The sequence below is a fragment of the Eptesicus fuscus genome, chromosome 1, assembly GCF_027574615.1.
Source record: "Eptesicus fuscus isolate TK198812 chromosome 1, DD_ASM_mEF_20220401, whole genome shotgun sequence".
NCBI classification, from domain to species: Eukaryota; Metazoa; Chordata; class Mammalia; order Chiroptera; family Vespertilionidae; genus Eptesicus; species Eptesicus fuscus.
Window position 1 is genome coordinate 99,321,236 of NC_072473.1, and position 22,183 is coordinate 99,343,418.

Genomic DNA, 22,183 nt, shown 5'->3' on the forward strand with positions numbered 1-22,183 from the left:
ATCTACTTTGGACCAGAGTCTAAAAAGATAAGGCAAGCGTTCAATGATATAAGTTGCAGTTTTGCTGAAACAATTTTATTTCAGATAATCTCTTAATATCAAATCGGGTTGGCATTGGGGTGATTTTTTTTTTTTTTGAAAATAAAGATACTGTCCTATTCTAGTAAGAGAGTAAGAATTTATATAAAAGGGACAATGACTACAAAAACTGAAAGATGCCTGAGATCTATATAGCCACCATCACATGATTTCTTAAAACTGTAGTCGCCATTAGGGCAGGGACTGTTTAGTTCCACTGCTGAAATCTTAGTGCTTAGCATAGTTTCTGGCACAAAGTAAATGTTAAAAAAATAATTTGGTGAATGAATGAGATAATGGTATTTCTGTTCACCACAATCTTTTTTTCTCATAGTGATTAATAGGAAACACTTTAATTAAGAAGAATATTTGGGGGACAAAGAGAAAAACTGCTAAATATTACTCTGCAGCCACTCTTTTTTTATATTTTTATTGATTTTAGAGAGAAAGGGAGAGGGATAGAGAGATAGAAACATCAATGATGAGAGAGTCATTGATCAGCTTTTTCCTGCACGCCCCCCACTGGGGATCGAGCCCGCAACCCAGGCATGTGCCCTTGGCCAGAATCGAACCTGGGACCCTTCAGTCCACAGGCTGACGCTCTATCCACTAAGCCAAACCAGATAGAGCTGCAGCCACTCTTACAGTGAAGAAGACCCCTAGGGGCTACAATGGATGACAAATAATAAAGATGAGAAAAACACAAGACAATATGTGAAGCCTGTGTAAAGGAAAAAAAGAGGAAGGTTTGGAAAGCTTGTCTGGGCCAAAGGTAGTTCACCTAAAATGTAGTTCACCTAAATTAATCCATCATTGAGTTGTCAAATCTGTCTGTTGTGCCATAATCAACTAGACATATCCTTAATGTTTTTACATCACAAATATAAGGTGAATGCAATTTTGAAAATCATTATAATTACTTTATTTTTAATTAAAAAAAACAACAACAACAACTATAACTGCCTGGCTGGCATGGCTCAGTGGTTGAGCATCGACCTATGAACCAAGAGGTCATGGCTCCATTCCTAGGCAGGGCACATGCCCAGGTTGTGGGCTTGATCTCCAGTGTGGGGCGTGCAGGAGGCAGCTGATCAATGATTCTCTCCCATCATTGATGTTTCTATTTCTCTCTCCCCTTTCTTTCCTCTCTGAAATCAATAAAAACATATATTAAAAAAATAAAACCCTAACCAAAATTAATTTTCCCAGTTTTCCACATTTTCCACCAGGCTGCCCAGGATAATGTGTGCTACTGCCTATGGGTATTTCCACTGTGCCATTCTTCAGGATACAGCCCATGTTGCCTCTTATGGTCAAAATAGGCAAAGAGATCTGGAAGGCTGGCATCAATAACAGTTCTAATTTAATAAACTATGATGTTATTGAACAATATGCCAATGAAGTCACCTGCCACCTATAGTTTTTCAATCTCAGAAGATTAATCCTAATTAGCAAAGAAAATTTTGGTTGTTGTTACACAATGTAAGTAAAAAGGAGGATTATGTTTGGAGCTGCCTTCTTAGTACTTCCATGCTGATTCTTAATACTTTCTTGGCCAACAGAAAAGGTTAATGGAAAACTAATGCAAAAAGGGGGAGAAGAAGTACTGAGCATTCAAAGACTTTGAGAATGAAGGTTGGGGTCACTGTAATAGGAAAAAAATATGACAAGTTGAGTCCTGACTTAATGCAAAGGAAACACGAAAGGGGGAATGGAAGAAGGTAGTTGTAATATTATTTACAGCCTCATGAGAGAAAAAAATACTGGAGCAGCTATTCCTATTTCCTCCCTTGCTTGTGTGTATAAATACACACAAAAACATACATTACATAGTACTTATTATATATTATAAATATAATATTTTATATATGATATGCATATGTACACAAAATTTCACATATACAATTTATTTTCTTCCTTCCTCCTCTCTTTCCCTTTTTATTTTGTCAATATTGTGCTAGCAGTTAACTTTGCATCTTACTCTTTAGATTATATAATGTTTAGGCGGACTTAAAAGAGCATTTAATATTAGCTAGAGATGGACATAGTGGCTGTCAGGACTTTGCTTCGGGGGAAAGTGAGAAGCATCTTCTTTTAAAAATATATTTTTATTGATTTCATGGAGGAAGGGAGGAGAGAGAAAAAGAAACATCAGGGATGAGAGAGAATCATTGATCGGCTGCCTCCTGCACATCTCACAAATGGCATCAAGCTGCAACCCAGGCATGCGCCATGACAAGGAATGGAATGGTGACCTCCTGGTCCATAGGTTAACGCTCAACCACTGAGCCATGCCTGCCTGCGAGGCAGGGGAGAATCATCTTTATTTGGAGAAAGGACAAAAAAACATAGAGCTTTGTTGTATGGAAACTAAATATGTGTAGAAGGGTGGATATGGATACTAAGTATCCACAAAGTGAGCTCTCAGGTCCAAATGCACACTTCTATACACTGCTCTGTGATCCTGGCTCTGGGACTCTGAAAACCACATTTTCCTTTGCTAACTGGCTCCCTATGAAGCTTTGCTAATTGGGGAGTTAGAGGAAAACTGTAAGTTTGGAGGAGATAGAAAGGACCTTATCCTTGCTAATTACTTGCTGATCCTGTCAGCAGTGTCCCAACAACTCCACTTTACCCTGGCAGTAGGAGTTGGTTCCAGTTTACAGGTTCTTTAAGCATCCACAAACCATTTTATGTTCATCAATGATGACTATATTACAGTTACCTGCCTTATAGAGTCATAGAAGAACATTTCAAAATATATATACTTTATTGATTTCAGAGAGGAAGAGAGAGAGAGAGAGAGAGACATCAATGAGAGAGATCATTGATTGGCTGCCTCCTGCATGCCCCCCTACTTTGTAGGGATGTGCCCAGACTGGGAATTGAACTGTGACCTCCTGGTTCATAGGTTGACACTCAACCACTGAGCAACACCAGCTGGGCTAGAAGAACATTTTAGTGTATTGTACTGAGAACCAGGAAACCCAGGATTTTAACAATTGTTTATTTTTGTTCTTTCCTAGCTCCTAACTTGTTAACTAATGTAACTTAATCAAGTTAGCTTTAGTCTGTTTCTTACATTAGAAACTGTTATGATGTATTTTTAAATAAGTTACAAGAGTGTTATGAGCATTAATAAGAAAATAGCTATGAAGCTTCTTAGATATGGAAAAGGAAAAATTTTGAGCTAAGATTCAATATGGCCAAAGAAATAATTTTCCATATTAAACCTTTGAAAAATAAACAGTCACCAATCCAGATGAACGATGAATAAACTGAAAATCAGTCAAATAATAACACAATAGCAACAGCAGGGAAAATGTATTTTTTTTCCTTCCCAAATAGTTTTGTGAAGAAAAAAAAATAACTTACAAGGACATTGACTAGCAAAAGATGATTTCAGTGTAGGATGCTGAACAGCAAATGTTTTGGGATGGCTGCTTTTCTGGCTTTGTTCCTTTATCCAAGAGGAGCGGGTGGGGGTGGTGGGTTGCTTATGCAATAAAACAATGAAACTGAAAAAAGTAATGGTAAATCCTGACTACCGAAGTTCTAATGAAATCTCTGCTCAAATTCAAATGCAACATTCCCTCAAGAATTGTTTATTGGTGGTGGACTAAGCAAAAGCACAAATTAAATACAATGTCAGAAAAAAAATAATCAGAGCAAACAAACAAACAAAAAAAAGGTGTAAAGTCTTGACATCCATAAGCAACAATTAGAAGGCATCACTGCCAGGCTGAGGTAGGAGTCCCAAGGCTAAACAGCTCTAAGAAATAAATCTCCAGTCTGTTTTAACCTAGTACAACAGTCCAAAAAATGTAAAGGAACCCACTTTTTAGGAAAATAATTTTGGTAAGATTCATCTGTCTTAAAATATTTTTCAAATGACCCATTTAAATATTGTGGCACATTTGTGTATATAAGTAAAAAAAGAGAAATGATGTAAAACCATACCTGCTTATATTTAGGATATTGTTGCCAGCAGCTTTTATTTTCTGAGAATAAGTTGGAATTTTTTTAGTTATTGTTTCTCAGTCACTAGATCCATGCATATATATACATACATATATATACTAAGTGGAGAAGATAGTTGTTACTATTTTTCACTTTTAGTTCCACTTAGAAACCAAGTCCTAACACACCTCTATATGTTCACACCCTGAAAAAACATAAGCTTTCTTCCTTGTTATGTCACCCTTCTTGAAGCTTTCATAAATGGGACACCAAATTTGAAAAGATTTCTACTGTTTTGGTGTCTTCTTTCATTTGTTTCTTTTGGTTACATTGGATATTTCCATTTCTGGCCCTTTCAAATGATTTAATTTTTTATTTTATAGAACATTTCCTGTTAACGTCCTTTCTAAATATGCCTGGCACATGGTAAATTTTGACTCTGTATTCTGGAGGAATACCAAAGTTTTGGACTCTGTCATCTCCAGAAGGACATACAAGTTTTGACCTTGCGATTTGATGGAAGACAATGTTCTGATTTTCTTAATTTCCTTGATTATGTGCCATGGAAGCCTACCATTATTACCTTCACCTACAGTATTTCAGAAAAGCGATAAATTTGGTAAAGTTTAAAAGTAAGCATTTAGTGATTCAAGGGCATTTCTATTCAATACATTATGGAATGTTTTTTATTATAACATAGTCTCATTTGCTTTATCAATAAACTCAGAGATTATGAGGAAAACCAAAGTTTTGGACTCTGTCATCTCCAGAAGGACATACAAGTTGTTGACCTTGCCATTTGATGCAAGGCAATGCCTTTCACCTTGGTATTCAAAGCCTGATGTATAATTAATAGATATTCAATAAAGATTTCAAATGAATTGCATTTTATGGTTGAGAAGATTATTTGCAGTCAGGCTACCTTAACTAAACTTCTTATGTTCTTGTGAATTCATAGAGTTCTCAGAGTCTGAAAGAAAAGGCAATTTTCTATTTCTAGGAAAGAGAGAGTGAAACATGCTAACTTCTTTTTAATATACATTTTGACGCTTCCAATGTTCAGCTACCAAATCAACAATTAGGATGGGGATGGGAAAGGGAGTGGAACTGGGTTGTTATACTTTTGAAGAGTTTATGTCTATGTGGTATACGATGCAACATGGTGCCATAGCTGGTTTGGCTCAGTGGATAGAGCATAGGCCTGCAGACTTAAGGGTCCTGGGTTCAATTCCCAGTCAGAGCATATGCCCAGGTTGTGGGCTTGGTTCCCAGTAGGGAGCATGCAGAAGGCAGCCAATCAATGATTCTTTCTCATCATTGATGTTTCTATCTCTCTCTCCCTCCCTCTCCCTTCCTTTCTGAAATCAATAAAGATATTTTTTTTAAAAAAAAGATGCAACATGGCTCTCTAGAAACTCTTCAGGATTAAAGTTGACTTTTCCCAGAAAAGCTCTGAGTGCAAATACATAATTTACAGTAAGTGGCGAAGAAGGAAAAATGTTTGGGTAAAAAAAAAAAAAAGTACAGCAAGTTCTCAAATAATAAATGTCATTTTGTTCAATGTTGTAATGTTAATGAGAAAAAAATGGATTCCCTGGGTGTGGACACTATCACTGTGGTTTACACATTCTCCCTATGTCTGCATGGATTTCTTGGGGAATCTGGTGTCCTTCCACATCCCAAAGATTGCATGTGAGGTAAATTGTGTGTCTGAATTGTCCCAGAATGAGTGAGTATAGGTGTGTGTAATTGTCCTGCAATGGAAGGGTGTCCTGTCCAGGGTGGATCACCCTTGCTCCCTGAACTACAATAGGCTCCAGCCACCAGCCACCCTGAATGAGTGGGTTGAAAAATAATTATCTTGTTTTTATTAATCTTTCTTAAATGTATGTACAGGTTACATTTATTTCAATGTTTGATATTAAAAGTATTTGGGATCTTTATTTAGAAGTTTGGTGATGTTTTTGTGACCAGAAATATGTCCTAGGAACTTAACTCTTGTTCATATCTTTTAGCCTATGGTAAAATTGGTTTTGTTCTATGTCATTTCACTTGAAGCCACAGTTTCCAAGAACCTATCAATGATGTTAAGTGAGGACTTACTGTAATTACTTGAAGTGGATAATGATTTGAATGAGGGGAAAAACTACTTGAGAGTTATGTGTAATTTATAAATCATATGCATGGCTATGCTAAAATGTCATTTGTTTCTCCTTTATCCATTTTCTCCTCTAGGACAATCTGTTCTTGCCATTTGTCTTAATAAATGATAAAAGCTGATTCTGTAATAAATCGGAGATACCTTATATAATGCTGAAAAAGAGGCCCCAAAATAATTACCTTTTGATCTAAAATCTACTTGATCACCAGTTTTTGCCAGTCCTTTGTTACTATGGAAATAATATATGAAATTATATCTTTATAGGGTTTCTAGTATGTTTACCAAATTTAAATTCTTTTATAGCAAGACATCTCCCCTTTAGAAATTTCTCTTTTAAAAAATTGTACAACTAATATACAAACATTTATTAACAGATTATAAGTTTTTGTCATATGTAACTTCAAGTTTAAGTGTTAGTGCTTACTTAAAAACATTCTACCATTGCTATAGCTCTTTGGATTTGCAAGACATAACTGGTCAACTGACCAACACAAGTCTGACTATTCACCCGATTTTGGACTGGAGAATTACATTTCCTATACTTTTGACCAGAAGTCTTCTTTAAGTGTACATGGAAGGGTAAAACTGGGAGATCAGGCTCCCAAGACCACTGCCCCCTCATGGGGATGCCCTGCCATTTGCCATATAGGAGAGATTGTCAAGAAGTCAGAGTGGCTATTAATGAGATTCTTCTCCCTTCGAGGTTCAGGAAACTCACATTTCTTGAAACACAGAGAAATGAGAGAAGTCATCATTATATGGCCTATTTGTAATTTTTTTCCCTCTTTGTTCTGAGTTCTTGGATCCTATAGTTTTGGTTTTCTGCATATTCTTTCACAGAAAAAGATGATAAAATTTTAAAGAATAGCTTTAGCTATAAGAAGCAAAATGTCTAACAACTTTTACTCTGTGAAAAATTCATTGGTTAGAGCTCATACCTTGAACATTTTTTACAATAGAATATTTTTACTATAGGGAATTATAAATAGAATACAAATAATATAAGTTAGAGTTAAACATTTCCAACAACGAATATTCTAAGAAAAGTAAATTAACAGTAGCTCAGATACATGCATATATATACTCTATCCATCTGAATAGTTATTGGATGGTAGAGATTGAGTTACTTTATATATAATTTATCACACAAATGTGATCTTAGCTATAACTAATCACATCATGTCAGATCTGACTTTCTTTTCTCTAAAAACAACATATGCCATTCTGGTGACAAAATGATCTTATAGCTAGAAGAAAGCTAGGTTTTCAAGTCATTAAGTTTCTAAAAAAATACCTATTTTCTGTAGATAAAAATGATAAAATTAGTGCCCCTAAGTCCTTGAACTTTTTTGCACATGTTACAAATAAAGCTACAAATAAATTGTACAAATAGCAGCTATATATACCTTTGTTCCTTACCCCCTGTTTCTTTCTCTTTTTTTATTTGTTTTTCCAAAAGTATATTCAGTGATACACTCCAGAATATATATTTTAAATATTCTCTACAGGGCCATTATGAGGAACTTTGTTTAAATAATGTTATTTCCCACTTCTTGTGGGTCTGGAGAGCAAGACAAAAAATAATCCTGATGTTTGTAATGCTCAGCTCTATAGAGGTTGTTGTTGAATTTAATGTTTAACAAAGCGATGAAAATAGAAAACTAACTAAAAGATAACATGAAGTATAAGCACCAATGAATTTATTTTTACATAATAGTTTCTAGCTTTTGAAAGAATTAAAAACAAACAAAACAAAGAAACAATCACATAACATTATTCTACTCATCATCCTTTGATAGACTAGGGTAGAAAACAAATATATAGTCTACATACTTTGATTTTTGTCTAAGTATTTTATTCTACTTATGAATAAGAGAACATAGTTCTGTGACAGAAAGGCACTATTCTAGGTATTTTGTAAACATCTTAGTTAATCCTCATAAAACTCAGGGAGACTGAGTTTGCCATACCCATTTTATAGCTGAGGCAGTGAAAGCTCAGTAAAGTTAACTGACCTAAATCATAGAATTATTAAATAGTGAAGCAAGAATTTCACCCCAATTCATCTGGTTGAAAATTTCATGCTCTTTAAAATTCTCATTGATCTAATTTTATGTTCCTTTCACATTTACAATACAGTAAAGATTTCAAAAATTCTGTAATTGATTTTCTAAATGATTCACTTGAGCTTCTACAGTCAGTGAGCTTCCCATCATTGAGTATATTCAAGCATTGAGTGTTATTCTGATAAAGAGTTCAGCTTGATTCAGAATGGTTAAACCATAAGAATATTAAGGTCTCTTTAAACCCTGAAACTCTATGACTAGCAACAATACTATGCACATTACAGATATAGCAGGGATTCTCAGAAGTGACATGATCCCTAGGCATGTGACTGAGGACCATTTTCTCAAGAAGACCTTATTGGGTAGGCATTACTCAATTTGAGTCAGATTGGGGAAATACAAGCTTCAAATTTGAATTGAAAAAGAAGATAGTCAATCACAGACAAATAACACTGTCTCACACATGTTCTGCTTTCCTCTGACTTTACCCTTTGAACCTCAGAAAAGTATAAATTTTATTTTTGATATAGTGATTGTGATACAGTTACACCATAACTCAGATATTCATATTATGCCTTTTCTGCCTTGCTTTGTGCTCCTGATTTTGACCGATGTTTTGAATTGTACAAAAGTAATCTCTAAAACAAAAAGGAAAGGGCTTTAACCGAGATCAATTTTGAAGAAAAAGTTTAAGTTTAAATTTCTAAGGAAAAATAATACTCTGATAAAAGCATAAAAGCATTGGGAAAAAATGACCCTCAATATATTTTTGCAAAATGAAAACATGTTTTTCTGGCTGGTGATGGTATTCTGGTTCCCAGATAGAATTGAGCATGGTAAAAATGGAAGGATTCTCATCAACGTTCTGTCTTCCTGACAAAGCTCTGGTTGGTGTTATGGAACTTGTTCAGCCCATGGGAATAATTCTCACAGTAGATTGTCTGGCTATTAACTCCCTATTTTTTTACTTCACAATCTTTATTATCTTAGCGTTGTCTGAAGGCAGTTGTGCTTGTTTCTGGGCCCTAGTTTCAGACGTTAGAAAGATGAGATTTCTTTAAGTTAGAAAATACTCAGAAAGAAATGGGTAAACAGAACAGATACTATTATGTCTGCATCTGTGGCTAAGAAAAATGATATTCTAAAGAATATAAAGTGATACTAGTGAACCATATAAACAGGTAATCACTAAGAGCCAAAATTACAAAGATACTTCAAAATAGTATATTCTTTTTTATTAATCCTCCAGAAAGAATTTGTGAATGGAATATCCTATGAGAAAATCAACCAATGCCTGGAGTACTCAGACCTTAATACATTATCAGCTGACATCTTAGGTTCTGAAAAACAAACAAACAAACAAACAAACAAAACAGGTTACCAGATATAATGTTAACTCTTGAATAACTGTAAGGATGAATCCTACTGCTTTATTTTTTAATTTTTTAAATATATTTTTATTGATTTCACAGGGGAAGGGAGAGGGAGAGATAAAAACATCAATGATGAGAGAGAATCATTGATCGGCGGCCCCATCCTTGGAATCAGGGATTGAGCCTGCAACCCAGGCGTATGTCCTGACCAGGAATGGAACTGTGACCTCCTGATTCATAGGTCGAGGCTCAACCACTGAGTCACACAAGCCGGGCTTCATGGCTGAATTTGGCAGTAGCAAAGGAGACACTTGAGAAATCATCACAGGTTCAGAATCAACTTAGGTATAAAAATTGAAAGTGCAGGGTGAATGGAATAAGCCACTGTTGCGGAAGGGTAAAATCAGCTGACTTAAGAGACCCTGTAGTGCCTGTAGTGCACAACTTATTTTCATGTCCTTTACTGGTTTATTCTTTAAGCTTGGTTTATCTATTAAGCTTTCAAAATTAAAAGTGCTTTGATTTCTCTGTGGGCAAGGAATTGTACAGTTTCAGGAAAACCTCAAAAACCTGGGGTCAAATATTGACTGTCACTTATTCACTGTGTGATCTTGGGCAAATCACTTAACTTCCCTGAACTTTGTTTTTTAAGAAGAATCTCTCCCTTGTAGTATTGTTCATAGAACAAAATGATGTTTTGGGACAACATGACTAAGAAGAGGCACTCAATAGATAGTAGCAACTATGGTATGAATTAGATTACGATATGAAAGCTACTTTTTCAGCTTCTAAGTTCCATAAAATTTGCAAAAATGAGCAATTAGCACCAGGTTTCTCAAAGTATATATAAAAAAGGATTACATTGTCAAATAAGTATGAGAAATTGTACATGCTCTACCTATTCCTTTTCCCTTCTAAATCAGAATTCATTTTCAATACAATTGAATTTACTGAGAATTCCCAAAATTAAAAAAAAAAAATGCTTAGCTTTATCAGGGTCTCCTAAATTCATTTGATCATAGAAACATCTTTTGAAGAAGATATATTAACATCCTAAGAGCTTTTTTTTTTTTTGTATTCCACTTAGAGATATGCCAAGTTTCTAATTATTTTAAATTCCACAGTATAAATAAATTTTTAAAATTAAGATACACGGAATAATCTGTGATATCAGGATACTAATATTAAGGCTAATTTGATTTTAAGCAGCAGCAGGACAAAGTAGAGTAAATGAAAAATACAATGAAAGTGAAAGACCACTGACTAGGGCCATATTTTGTTAGAGTTATTTTTTGTTGTTAGTGTTTAATTTACTAGAGCTGCCTTTGGAATTAAGGCTGTCCAGAAGCTTGGTGAAATTCCTGGTGCAGTTGTTTTAAGCCCTGAGGGAGAGAGACACAGTGTATCAGCATAGTACTATGGTCAGGTCTACTTCTTTCAAAGCCAAGATTAAGGGCAATGGAACATGCAGAAAAACTGAAGCTATTACAAATCTGGCTCACAATATTTGCATTCATGCATTTTATTTTATTTTATTTTATTATTATTATTATTTTTTTAATATATTTTATTGATTTTTTACAGAGAGGAAGAGAGAGGGATAGAGAGCCAGAAACATCGATGAGAGAGAAACATCGATCAGCTGCCTCTTGCACACCCCCTGCTGGGGATGTGCCCGCAACCAAGGTACATGCCTTGACTGGAATCGAACCCGGGACCCTTGAGTCCACAGGCCGACGCTCTATCCACTGAGCCAAACCGGTTTTGGCTTTTTTTTTTAATTTCTTTATTGATTAAGGTGTCACATATTTGTCCTCATCCCCCCATTCCCATCCCACACCCCTCCCCACGGATGCCCCAACCCCCTGTTGAACTTAACCATTGGATAGGCTCATATGCATGCACACAAGTCCTTTGGTTGATCTCTACCCCCTCCCCCCACCCTCCCCTATCCTCCCTCTGAGGCCTGATAGTCCGACTGATGCTTCCTTGTTTCTGGTTCTGTTCTTGTTCATCAGTCTATGTTGTTCATCATTTCCCCTAGATGAGCGAGATCATGTGTCACTAGAGATATACTTAAAAGAACTGAATGTGAGACGAGCAATAATAGTTATGCTGACAGGCAAATGAATCAGTCTGTAGTGAGTTTCTTTCTGGACCAACAGTTCTTTTGAGACCCAATTTCAATGTCCACCAGTTCCTTATGTGTACATGTCAACACTGAACCCTCAGCTCTGGATGGTGGACAAATGGTGGTAACGGAGGTCCAACTCCCTCTGCATTGGTCTCGGCCGGACCCAAGGGCACGGCATTCATGCATTTTAGAAGAACACCAACCTTGTTTTGCTTTTGATTGTCATAAATAGTGCTGAAGTTTCTTTAACACTTTATTTATTTATATATTTACTTTCCTTTTCTTAAGCTAGTAATTTCCTTAAGTTTACTGTTGTCCTATGGATATCACATGCACTAAGAGATAGAAAGGAGACTGCAGGACTAAAGGGTTGGTTTTTTAAAATTACGTTGAATGCAAAAGAAACAGAAGGCATGGAAGCTGTTACTTCTATGTTATTTCTATGAGTACCCACTTTGCCACTTTTAAGCAGCAAATTAAAGCATTCATTTTAATGACTTGATATTAACCAGGTTATTAGCACTATTATTAACTTAAATTTATTGATATTCTAGGTGCTTTTTTCAGACTTTTGTCTCCAGATCCATATGGAGAACATTTCACAGTTATTGCAGTCAAATATAGTCAACTCTCAAAAGTTTTTAAAGTTGCTAAAGATAAACTTTGAAATCATCTGATATTTACTGTCCAAACCTGGCCTTTTCAGCTATGATATAGTTAGAATGTTTATTATAGTTTCAGGTAAAAAATGTTTGGCTCATCCTATTGAATCTTGTTAACATTTATAGTAAAGGACAAACAATTCACCTATCCTGATAAAATATATTGTAGCTTCCTGAAACCTGCGCATTTAGAATAAATGCCAACTTGTTTTGGTATCCATTACCACTTTCAAATTGCATTTAAAATATAGTGCAACTGTGAGTTCTTAATTAGTAGGATCTGTATTGTTCAAATGTACAACAGTAGAGGGATTTTTCAACGTACTGCAGCTGTTACCTATGAAGGAAACACATTTCACCTTACCAAGAGAAGCTGCACAATTACATATGTTGTTATGGACAGATTCTTTCGTGTTTCCTTAAGCAATGTTATTTCATAATGGACTTTACATTGAATATAGCAAATTTTACCATTGCTGCCCACTCAATTTCTGCCTCTAGGTTGATTTTAAAAGAGAAAGATGAATTTTTTTAGAACAATGAGAGTGGAGGTGAAGAAAGGGTTTTTTATAAAAGATGCAATATTCACCAAGGTCATAAAGAAATATGCCTACATACACATATCTATTTAAATATTCATTTAAATAATGTATATGCATCTCTATATAAACACTGAGTCCAGAAAACATTTGCAAGAGTATAACCTAAAGGCAGCCTCATGAAATGACAAAAATTAAAAAAAATAAACTATATGAATAGATACCAGAAATGATATAGAAGGTAAGGCAATATCCACAAAGAATGTAATAAGTCCTTTGCTCATTGGATTTTTTTTGCCTCAATTTGAGGCCTTTAAACATCAACCAATTATGGTAAATGTTTAACTGTAGGAGTTCAGGCAGACAGCCAAATTCTGGTTTCAAAGCTCTTGCTAGGTTTAGCTTAAAAGAGTTTTTCATTTCTAAGTAAAAGCATTTCTGGGTACTGGCTATCCCTATAGTAGATAGAACTACTGGAATTTGAATAAGTGGATTAGATCCTTAATAAATGGGCCCTGCACTATTACCTGAAATGTGTGAAAGAATGGACTACTAGGAGTCCTAGGGAAATACTTCCCACTTATAATTTACCTCTATTTACCTAAAGCCAGTTTATTACCACGGACACAAAGTAAAGAAAAAGAGTTGTTTTTCTTTGCCAACCCCTACAAAACTGCAAGGTTAGGGGGGGAAGGGAGCTAAAGGACAAAGTCGGACATTTCTTGTTAGGAAAACGAGGTATTTGAAATACAGACAAGATAGCTAACATAGTTAGATTTGCTTTCTTATCAAACATAAGGAGTCAATTACCATTCTGCACGAAACTGGTTTGAACATTAGCTCTTCGTTGGGATATTACTACCCTCTGTGGAAGCACTAACAAATGGGTAGAAGAAAGGGCATTTTGGATGGATGTTTGAGATGCAACTGCTAGATCCTTTTTAGTACAGACATGACAGTGAAGGGGCTACTGAAGTGACTTTTCTTAGACCGTTTTGCCTCCTTTCCTGTCTCCTAGAGGTGTCCTGAGGGTCTCTTCACAAACCCTTCTGCTCAGTCACAAAGCTTTAAACCTTGCTTCCCTTCCCCTAAATTTCCCATTCACCAACACCCTCCCTAACCAAAGTCTCCTCCTGGTCACCACCAAATCCCGGAGAAGTGGAATACACACAATGCCTCCCTTATAGGGCTTGAGCTAGGGACTGGGCATGCTCAGTAGCCAAAGCAGATTTTTTTTTTCTTCTTTTGGTAGCAAGTGCGGCATCTCTCCCAGTCCCACACCTCTTTTTCCTCTACCTCTATCCCCCTCTCCCCACTCCAGCTCCTTAATCACCCTGCTTAACCTGTTCGACACCAAAGGCTCACAGAGTTCTGAGGTACCGAGAATTAACCGACTCCTAAATCCAGGAAATAGTCTCACTTTGGGCTAAAGCTTCACACTTTTGCCTTAAAGCCCCCAGCCCATTACGCGCAGACAGGTAGGGGGAGTGCAAATATTACTGGATCCCGGGAAACTGGCCACAAAGAAGACTCCATCTAGGATCTCCCGCTACTGAAGAAGTACTCCCGGAGCCCTCTGTTCTGCTGGGTGACAGTTAGCCAAAGGTACTGTACCGGTGATACAAAGCCCAAGTGCGATTGTTGCATTTGAATGTCATTGTTGTTGACTCACCCCCCTCGATCCTGGAATTATTCAGTTTCTCGGAGACTCGACGCCCCTGTCTACCTCCCTTGACCCATCTTCCCTCTGGCTCTTCAATGTTTCTTTGGCTTTGCTGGGGTTCTCAGTTGCTCTCTCAAAGGAACGCCCGCTCCTTGTGTGTGTGTGTGTGTGTGTGTGTGTGTGTGTGTGTGTGTGTGTGTGTGTGTGCGCGCGCGCGCCTTGTTCTTAGGGGGCTGGGGGAGGAGAAAGGACTCGAGTGTGCGTGTATGTGGTGGGGGGATGGAGGTTGGCGCCCTCGCATTAGGGAACCAGTGTCTCTTTGCGAGAGAAAAGGGGTCGCTCCTCCCCAGGGGATGTTTTAGGCATAAAGAGGGGGCGGATGCCAGGAGGAAAGTGCTCTCTTTCCAGGCATGTGGGTAGAAATCAAGTGGGGGTGTGTAGGTGGGGGACGGAGGAGCTCAGGAATGTGCGGGGGTCGAGGTGCTTGAGTGTCGAGAGGGAGGGCCAAGCGGGTGCTGGGGGGGGGGCAGGGGGGTGGCGGGGGCGGGGATTAAGCAAGTGTATGTAAAGGTGCAGCCCTTGTGCGAGAGGCTGGGTGCGCGCCCGGTGTCTGGCCGGGTGTGTGCGCGCGCGCGCCGCTGCCCGCCAGCTTGCCTGCCCCGACTGCTCCGTGGGTTTGACAGAAGAGCGGGTGCCTACGAGCTGGAGCTGGGATCACGTAGTGACCATCGCTGAAACTGCGGCGCGGATCGCGGAGCCCCAGGCCCTACAAGAGCAACCAGGCTCCGGAGGTGGGTGAATTTCCAGCGGGGGCTGAGATAACTGCACCGACACGCGCTGCCTCTTCCCCGCTCAGTTGACTAGTGCCTGTGTGTGTGTGTGTGTGTGTGTGTGTGTGTGTGTGTGTGTGTGTTCGTGTGCGCGCGCGCGCTCTTGCGTGGAGGGAGGCCAGGAGCTTATTATTTTTAGTTTGGGTCGTGTTGGTTTGGGGCCGGCTGAGTGGCCAAAGCGGCCGTAGTGGCTACTCCGCCGCCGCTCCCACTTGCCTGTCCACGGAGTGGTCACAAGTCCCTGAGGGCCGAAGGAATACGATGTCCTTAGCTTCGCTGCTCCCAGGGAGGCTGGGAAGGCGGGGAAAGTGTCCTAGTCTAGGGCCGGTGCGCTGGGCTTTGTTTTCTGTGCCCCTGTCGCAGGTACTCTAGGTGAACGTGGATCTGGGGCTCGGGCAGTGGCCCGGGAGCTGGTCGAAGACAGCTGGCACCCTGCAAGAAAGGGGATATGAGAGAAGCCGAGGGGTAACTCTAAAAGCCCTGCAAAGCTGGGCAAGAGCTGGCAGCGCGACTTTGCAAGATGCCCAAATGTTGAGCTGATTTCTGGCTTGGTGAGAGCAGCATTTTGTGGCTGGCCTGGCTGCGGGGTGGGGGTTGGGGGCGGGCAAGGGGGATTCTGGACCCGCCGCTCTTGGCTAAGGAAGGACAGGGTCACTATGCCTGTGACAAGCGGGCCGGTGACACCCCAGTGGCTATTGCCCTCGTGGATCGAGCTAGTAATCTCTTCTCCCTCAACCACCGCACGCCCAGGTCTAGAGAGGCCGATGGAAACTCCAGCAGTTGTCCCTTGTGGGACGGGAGCGCGCTAAGAAATGTGTGCGCAGAGGGGCTGAAGGCCCCCGCGACATCCCCAGCGGTCGGCGCCTCCTCTGACTGACCCTAGAGGCCGCTGCTCTGCTCGGGCCGGGACCCGGGAGGGGGCTGGTGCCGGCTCTGGGCAACGGGATGCGGCAAAACATTGCAGTACGCGCTGTAGCCAATGGCCCCTTCAGGCGCGTCGTCGCTGCTGGCTCGAGGTAGCGAACAGTGGGCACCCCCTCTGCCTTAGGCAGGCGGACGGAGGTTTCCTGTGCTAGCTCCAGGGGTGCCACCTCGGCCCACCCTCCTGGTTCCTTTGCTCCCCACAGGCCAGCTCCCTCCACAGGAGCTCGGAGCGGCAGGCGCAGCACTGTGGTAGATACTGGATTTGTGGTAAGGCTAGGTTTATGCAGTCCTGACCAGCCTTGGAAGCCTAGGGTCCTGCAAAAGGGGAGGGGAAGAGAGAGAGAGAGAGAGAGAGAGAGAGAGAGAGAGAGAGAGAGAGAACCGGGCAGCTCTTGGCAGCCCAAGAGATGACTTTGGTACCCAACTCATACTTGGTGTTTTCTTTTTTTGTTGCCTCCCCTCTTCATTCCCCCTCCCTTTTTTTTTAAGTGGGCATGTTTTAGTGGTACCATGTGAATGTGACGTTTCGTTCGTTTACATGCAATGCCCCCTTCCCCTCTTGCTTTCTCCCTTCTCCTCTTTCCACTTTCCATGGTCTCTTGCCCTTTCCATCTCCTCTTCTCTCCCATGACTCCTCAGCTCCCTTGCTAGGTTCTCCAGCTGCTTTGGCTTCCTCGGTTTCACAGACCTGCATTTGGGAAGTTCCTAGCTAGTCCTTGTACCTTTCAAACTCTCCCCCTCCCCTCCCCCCCCCCCCCCCCCCCCCCCCCCCGCGCTGCCTTGCTACTTAAAGTAGAAATTAGAAGGGGAAGGGTAGCTCTTAATGCAATTTCAGATCTGTTGTTGCCCCTTGTTATTATTTGTGTACTGAATTCAGGTTATTCTTTTCTTTGTTGTCTTATTTTTAACTTGGTTACTTTTTTTTTGGGGGGGGGCGGATGGGGGTATTATAACAATAAATGACTCAACCAAACCTGGATGGCTGTTGAAAAACACATCTATAGCAAAGCAAAAAGATCAAGTGAAAATTTGTTTTTACAATGCAAGTTGGTTTGAATGATGTCATACATAATAATTATGACTTCTTTCTGTGCTATCAATCAAGCTGTCATGGTGAATGGAGGAATGCATTTCCATACATCAGCCAAGGAGCATCTAGGCAATGCTGCTTGTATGCTGAACCAAACTACTTAAAATGCAAATATTTCTGGGTCTTGCCTATTGAGTTGTCTACCTTGAGACATGTTCACTTTACCATTAGCTAATTCCTCATGGGCAAAAGACACAAAGGTGTTTCTGTGTGACACTTCTGTCTTTGTATTATTCCTGCATTGTGTGTTCCTCGGTAATTTAATTAATATTTGCTGATAACCATATTGTAATTGCAACCAGCTTTCTATTCAAGATGGAAAATACTTACATGTCTAAAATGGCATCAATAAAACAAGAATTCTTGTTGTTTCTTTTAATCTTTTCCATGAAGCATTTGCATATATTTGTGTATGCATGTGGTATTTAAGGAATTGGCTAAAACAGGTTAATTTGCTAAGCATTAAACTCCACTAAATTGATTTTTGATTTGTTTATAGACAGAGACATGGGGTAGTAATATTTGGAAGGTTGTGTTTGGGAAATGATGATTTTAGGACAAACATTTGCTGTAATAAATGTATTTGGGGCTGCAGCTACATCCAGTCAACAATCATAGTGTGTTACATCTTCCTCAGCAGTGGCAATTTGTGGTCAAAGTGAAGGAGATAAGCATTTAAGCCAAGTGCCTGTGGGACCTGGGTTCAAAATGGCACACGAAGGAATGGAAGAGGGCAAGGTAGGCAGGAGAACTAGTTCTTGAGGGAGGGAAAGCTGTCTGGATGTCAGCTAGACAGTGCAGGAACAAGTAGGTTTCTCTCCTGCTTTCAGGGACACAAAGACAAAAGGTATATTTTCCCTGTTTGGAAGATCACTGATAGGAAATTAGATACTGTTTATTTATCAGAATGGAATCTAAAACTTGGCCTTCCCTACTTGGTTCTTTCCCAAAACATTACAGGGTCATCTGTGAGTTTTTTAAGGCAGCAGTGTACAGGAATGAACTGATTTATGGCAATGTGCTTCTCAGTGGGCTGAAGTTCAGGCAGATCTCTTCCCAGGGCTCCTTCCACCTTGGCCTTTTGACTATCCCCTTTACAGCAATTCAATTATCCCATTGGCATCCTCCATTGAACTCAGGGATCTAATATTTTCTCTGCTCAGCCTCTTATCCAGCTGAAGCCTAGGGAGCAGACATCTACAAACTGAAATGCCTTTGTGATGCTAACTACATGGATGACTTGATGGGCTCAGATCAGTCATTAGAGTTGCAAATAGAAAGGTCTGTGTTGGTTCAAGGGCACAGTTTGGTGGTCCAAGTAGAGAAAATATTTCAGATTTTTAAGGTTTAAGTATGATCAACAGTCTTTTCCTGTTGTTTGTCATGTGTTCCGTACATGTAAATTTTATATAAAATACAGGTATGGAAATAAAATGTAAGGCTTTTTAGGTGGTTAGTGTTCGCTAAGTGAGAATACTCGGAGCTTTTGGTACCTTAAAAATTCAAAGCTAACAATTATAGTCACGTGTTTGCTATGGCTTGCCAAATTTTCAGTTACTGCATTTATAAATACAAGTAATTTTTCTAGTAATAATCATTGAAAAAATGTTTTCTTCTTATTTTTTAGATTATTTCTCTTTATTCAGAAGCATAAAATTGCATGCCGATTGCAAGAAGATGTTTCTTTGGCTCTTTCTGATTTTGTCAGTCCTGATTTCTTCTTCGACAAATGCAGATTCTGACATATCAGTGGAAATTTGCAATGTGTGCTCCTGTGTGTCAGTGGAGAATGTGCTCTATGTCAACTGTGAGAAGGTTTCAGTCTACCGACCAAACCAGCTGAAACCACCTTGGTCAAATTTTTATCACCTCAATTTCCAAAACAATTTTTTAAATATCCTCTATCCAAATACATTCTTGAATTTTTCACACGCAGTATCCCTGCAGCTGGGAAATAATAAACTGCAGAACATTGAGGGAGGAGCCTTTCTTGGGCTCAGTGCATTAAAGCAGTTGCACTTGAACAACAATGAATTAAAGATTCTCCGAGCTGACACTTTCCTTGGCATAGAGAACTTGGAGTATCTCCAGGCTGACTACAATTTAATCAAGTATATTGAACGAGGAGCCTTCAATAAGCTCCACAAACTGAAAGTTCTCATTCTTAATGACAATCTGATTGCATTCCTTCCTGATAATATTTTCCGATTCGCATCTTTGACCCATCTGGATATACGAGGAAACAGAATCCAGAAGCTCCCCTATATCGGAGTTCTGGAACATATAGGCCGAGTTGTCGAATTGCAACTGGAAGATAACCCTTGGAACTGTAGCTGTGATTTGTTGCCTTTAAAAGCTTGGCTGGAGAATATGCCGTATAACATTTACATAGGCGAAGCTATCTGTGAAACTCCCAGTGACTTATATGGAAGGCTTTTAAAAGAAACCAACAAACAAGAATTATGCCCCATGGGCACAGGCAGTGATTTTGATGTACGGATCCTGCCTCCATCTCAGCTGGAAACCAGCTATACCACTCCCAATGGTCACACTACTCAAACATCCTTCCACAGATTAGTGACCAAACCACCGAAAACTACAAATCCTTCCAAGATCTCTGGAATCGTGGCAGGCAAAGCCCTCTCCAACCGCAATCTTAGTCAGATTGTGTCTTACCAAACAAGGGTGCCTCCTCTTACACCTTGCCCAGCGCCTTGCTTTTGCAAAACACATCCTTCAGATTTTGGACTGAGTGTCAACTGCCAGGAGAAAAATATACAGTCCATGTCTGAACTAATACCGAAACCTTTAAATGCCAAGAAGTTGCATGTCAATGGCAACAGCATCAAAGATGTGGACATCTCAGACTTTGCCGAGTTTGAAGGACTGGATTTGCTCCATTTAGGCAGTAATCAGATTACAGTGATAAAGGGAGATGTATTCCACAATCTCACTAATTTACGCAGGCTGTATCTCAATGGCAATCAGATTGAAAGACTTTATCCTGAAATATTTTCAGGCCTTCATAACCTGCAGTATCTGTACTTGGAATACAATTTGATTAAAGAAATCTTAGCGGGCACCTTTGACTCGCTGCCAAATTTGCAGCTACTATACTTAAACAACAATCTTTTAAAGAGCTTGCCCGTTTACATTTTTTCTGGAGCACCCCTTGCGAGACTGAACCTGAGGAACAACAAGTTCATGTACCTACCTGTCAGTGGAGTTCTCGATCAGCTGCAGTCTCTGACACAGATTGACTTGGAGGGCAACCCGTGGGACTGCACTTGTGACTTAGTGGCATTAAAGCTGTGGCTGGAGAAGTTGAATGACGGAATTGTTGTGAAAGAACTAAAATGTGAAACACCTGTTCAGTTTGCCAACATTGAACTGAAGTCCCTCAAAAATGAAATCTTATGTCCCAAACTCTTAAACAAGCCATCTGCACCATTCACGAGCCCTGCACCTGCCATTACCTTCACAACCCCACTGGGTCCCATTCGAAGTCCTCCTGGAGGCCCAGTGCCTCTGTCTATTTTAATCTTAAGTATCTTAGTGGTCCTCATTTTAACTGTGTTTGTTGCTTTTTGCCTTCTTGTTTTTGTGCTGCGACGAAACAAGAAACCCACGGTGAAGCATGAAGGCCTGGGGAATGCAGAGTGTGGTTCCATGCAGCTGCAGCTGAGGAAGCATGACCACAAAACCAATAAAAAAGATGGACTGAGCACAGAAGCTTTCATTCCACAAACCATAGAACAGATGAGCAAGAGCCACACCTGTGGCTTGAAAGAGTCTGAAACTGGCTTCATGTTTTCAGATCCCCCAGGACAGAAAGTCATCATGAGAAATGTTGCCGACAAGGAAAAAGATTTGTTACATGTGGATAGCAGGAAGAGATTGAGCACAATTGATGAGCTGGATGAATTATTCCCGAGCAGGGATTCCAATGTGTTTATTCAGAATTTTCTCGAAAGCAAAAAGGAGTACAACAGCATAGGTGTCAGTGGTTTTGAGATCCGTTATCCAGAAAAACAAGACAAGAAAAGCAAGAAGTCATTGATAGGCGGCAACCACAGTAAAATTGTGGTAGAGCAAAGGAAGAGCAGCGAGTATTTTGAACTGAAGGCAAAACTCCAGAGTTCCCCCGACTACCTACAAGTCCTTGAGGAGCAGACAGCTTTGAACAAGATCTAGGTCACGAAATTTTACTTCATGCAGAGGACATTTATTTAATGATGAAAGTGCCTTTTGTTGATTTCTAACTTCCAAATACTATGTTATCAATAGACATAGAGGCAGGTGTTTCCAAGGGTGTCTCATTAACTGTAGCTGCAAAGATGTGTCCAGTAGAAGAGAATCTCCAATAGATTTTACTGCATAAAACCTATACTGTGGAGTTCTGTGGGGATACTGCAAACTCTATTGCCAAAGGGATGCTTTATATACATAATACACTGAATTTAACCTCAAGAGGCAAATCTGTTTTGTACCCCAATGCAAAACCTTCGTCTCTTTGTGCTTTGTAAAGCAAAGTCAAGAAAACTGGTACCAGTGTTCACACCTCAGCTGGGTCCTTCATCTTGCACGTAGATTAAGTTGGTGGAACTGGAATACTCCTTCTGATTTGTGGCATTGTAACAACTCTCTGTAAAGATTATCTGAAAAGTAAAACAAAAAGCATGCAAAGAGAGAACATTCGATAG

The 22,183-nt window shown here is 39.7% G+C and overlaps 1 protein-coding gene across 1 annotated transcript; it reads left to right on the forward strand.

Annotated features, from left to right (window-relative positions):
• Positions 1–14,961: 14,961 nt before the first annotated feature.
• Positions 14,962–21,674, forward strand: SLITRK4 (SLIT and NTRK like family member 4). Its single transcript, XM_054717423.1, has 2 exons — positions 14,962–15,019; positions 19,102–21,674. The coding sequence occupies exons 1-2, from the start codon at positions 15,016–15,018 to the stop codon at positions 21,672–21,674; spliced, it is 2,577 nt and encodes an 858-aa protein (XP_054573398.1). The 5' UTR covers positions 14,962–15,015.
• Positions 21,675–22,183: the final 509 nt, after the last annotated feature.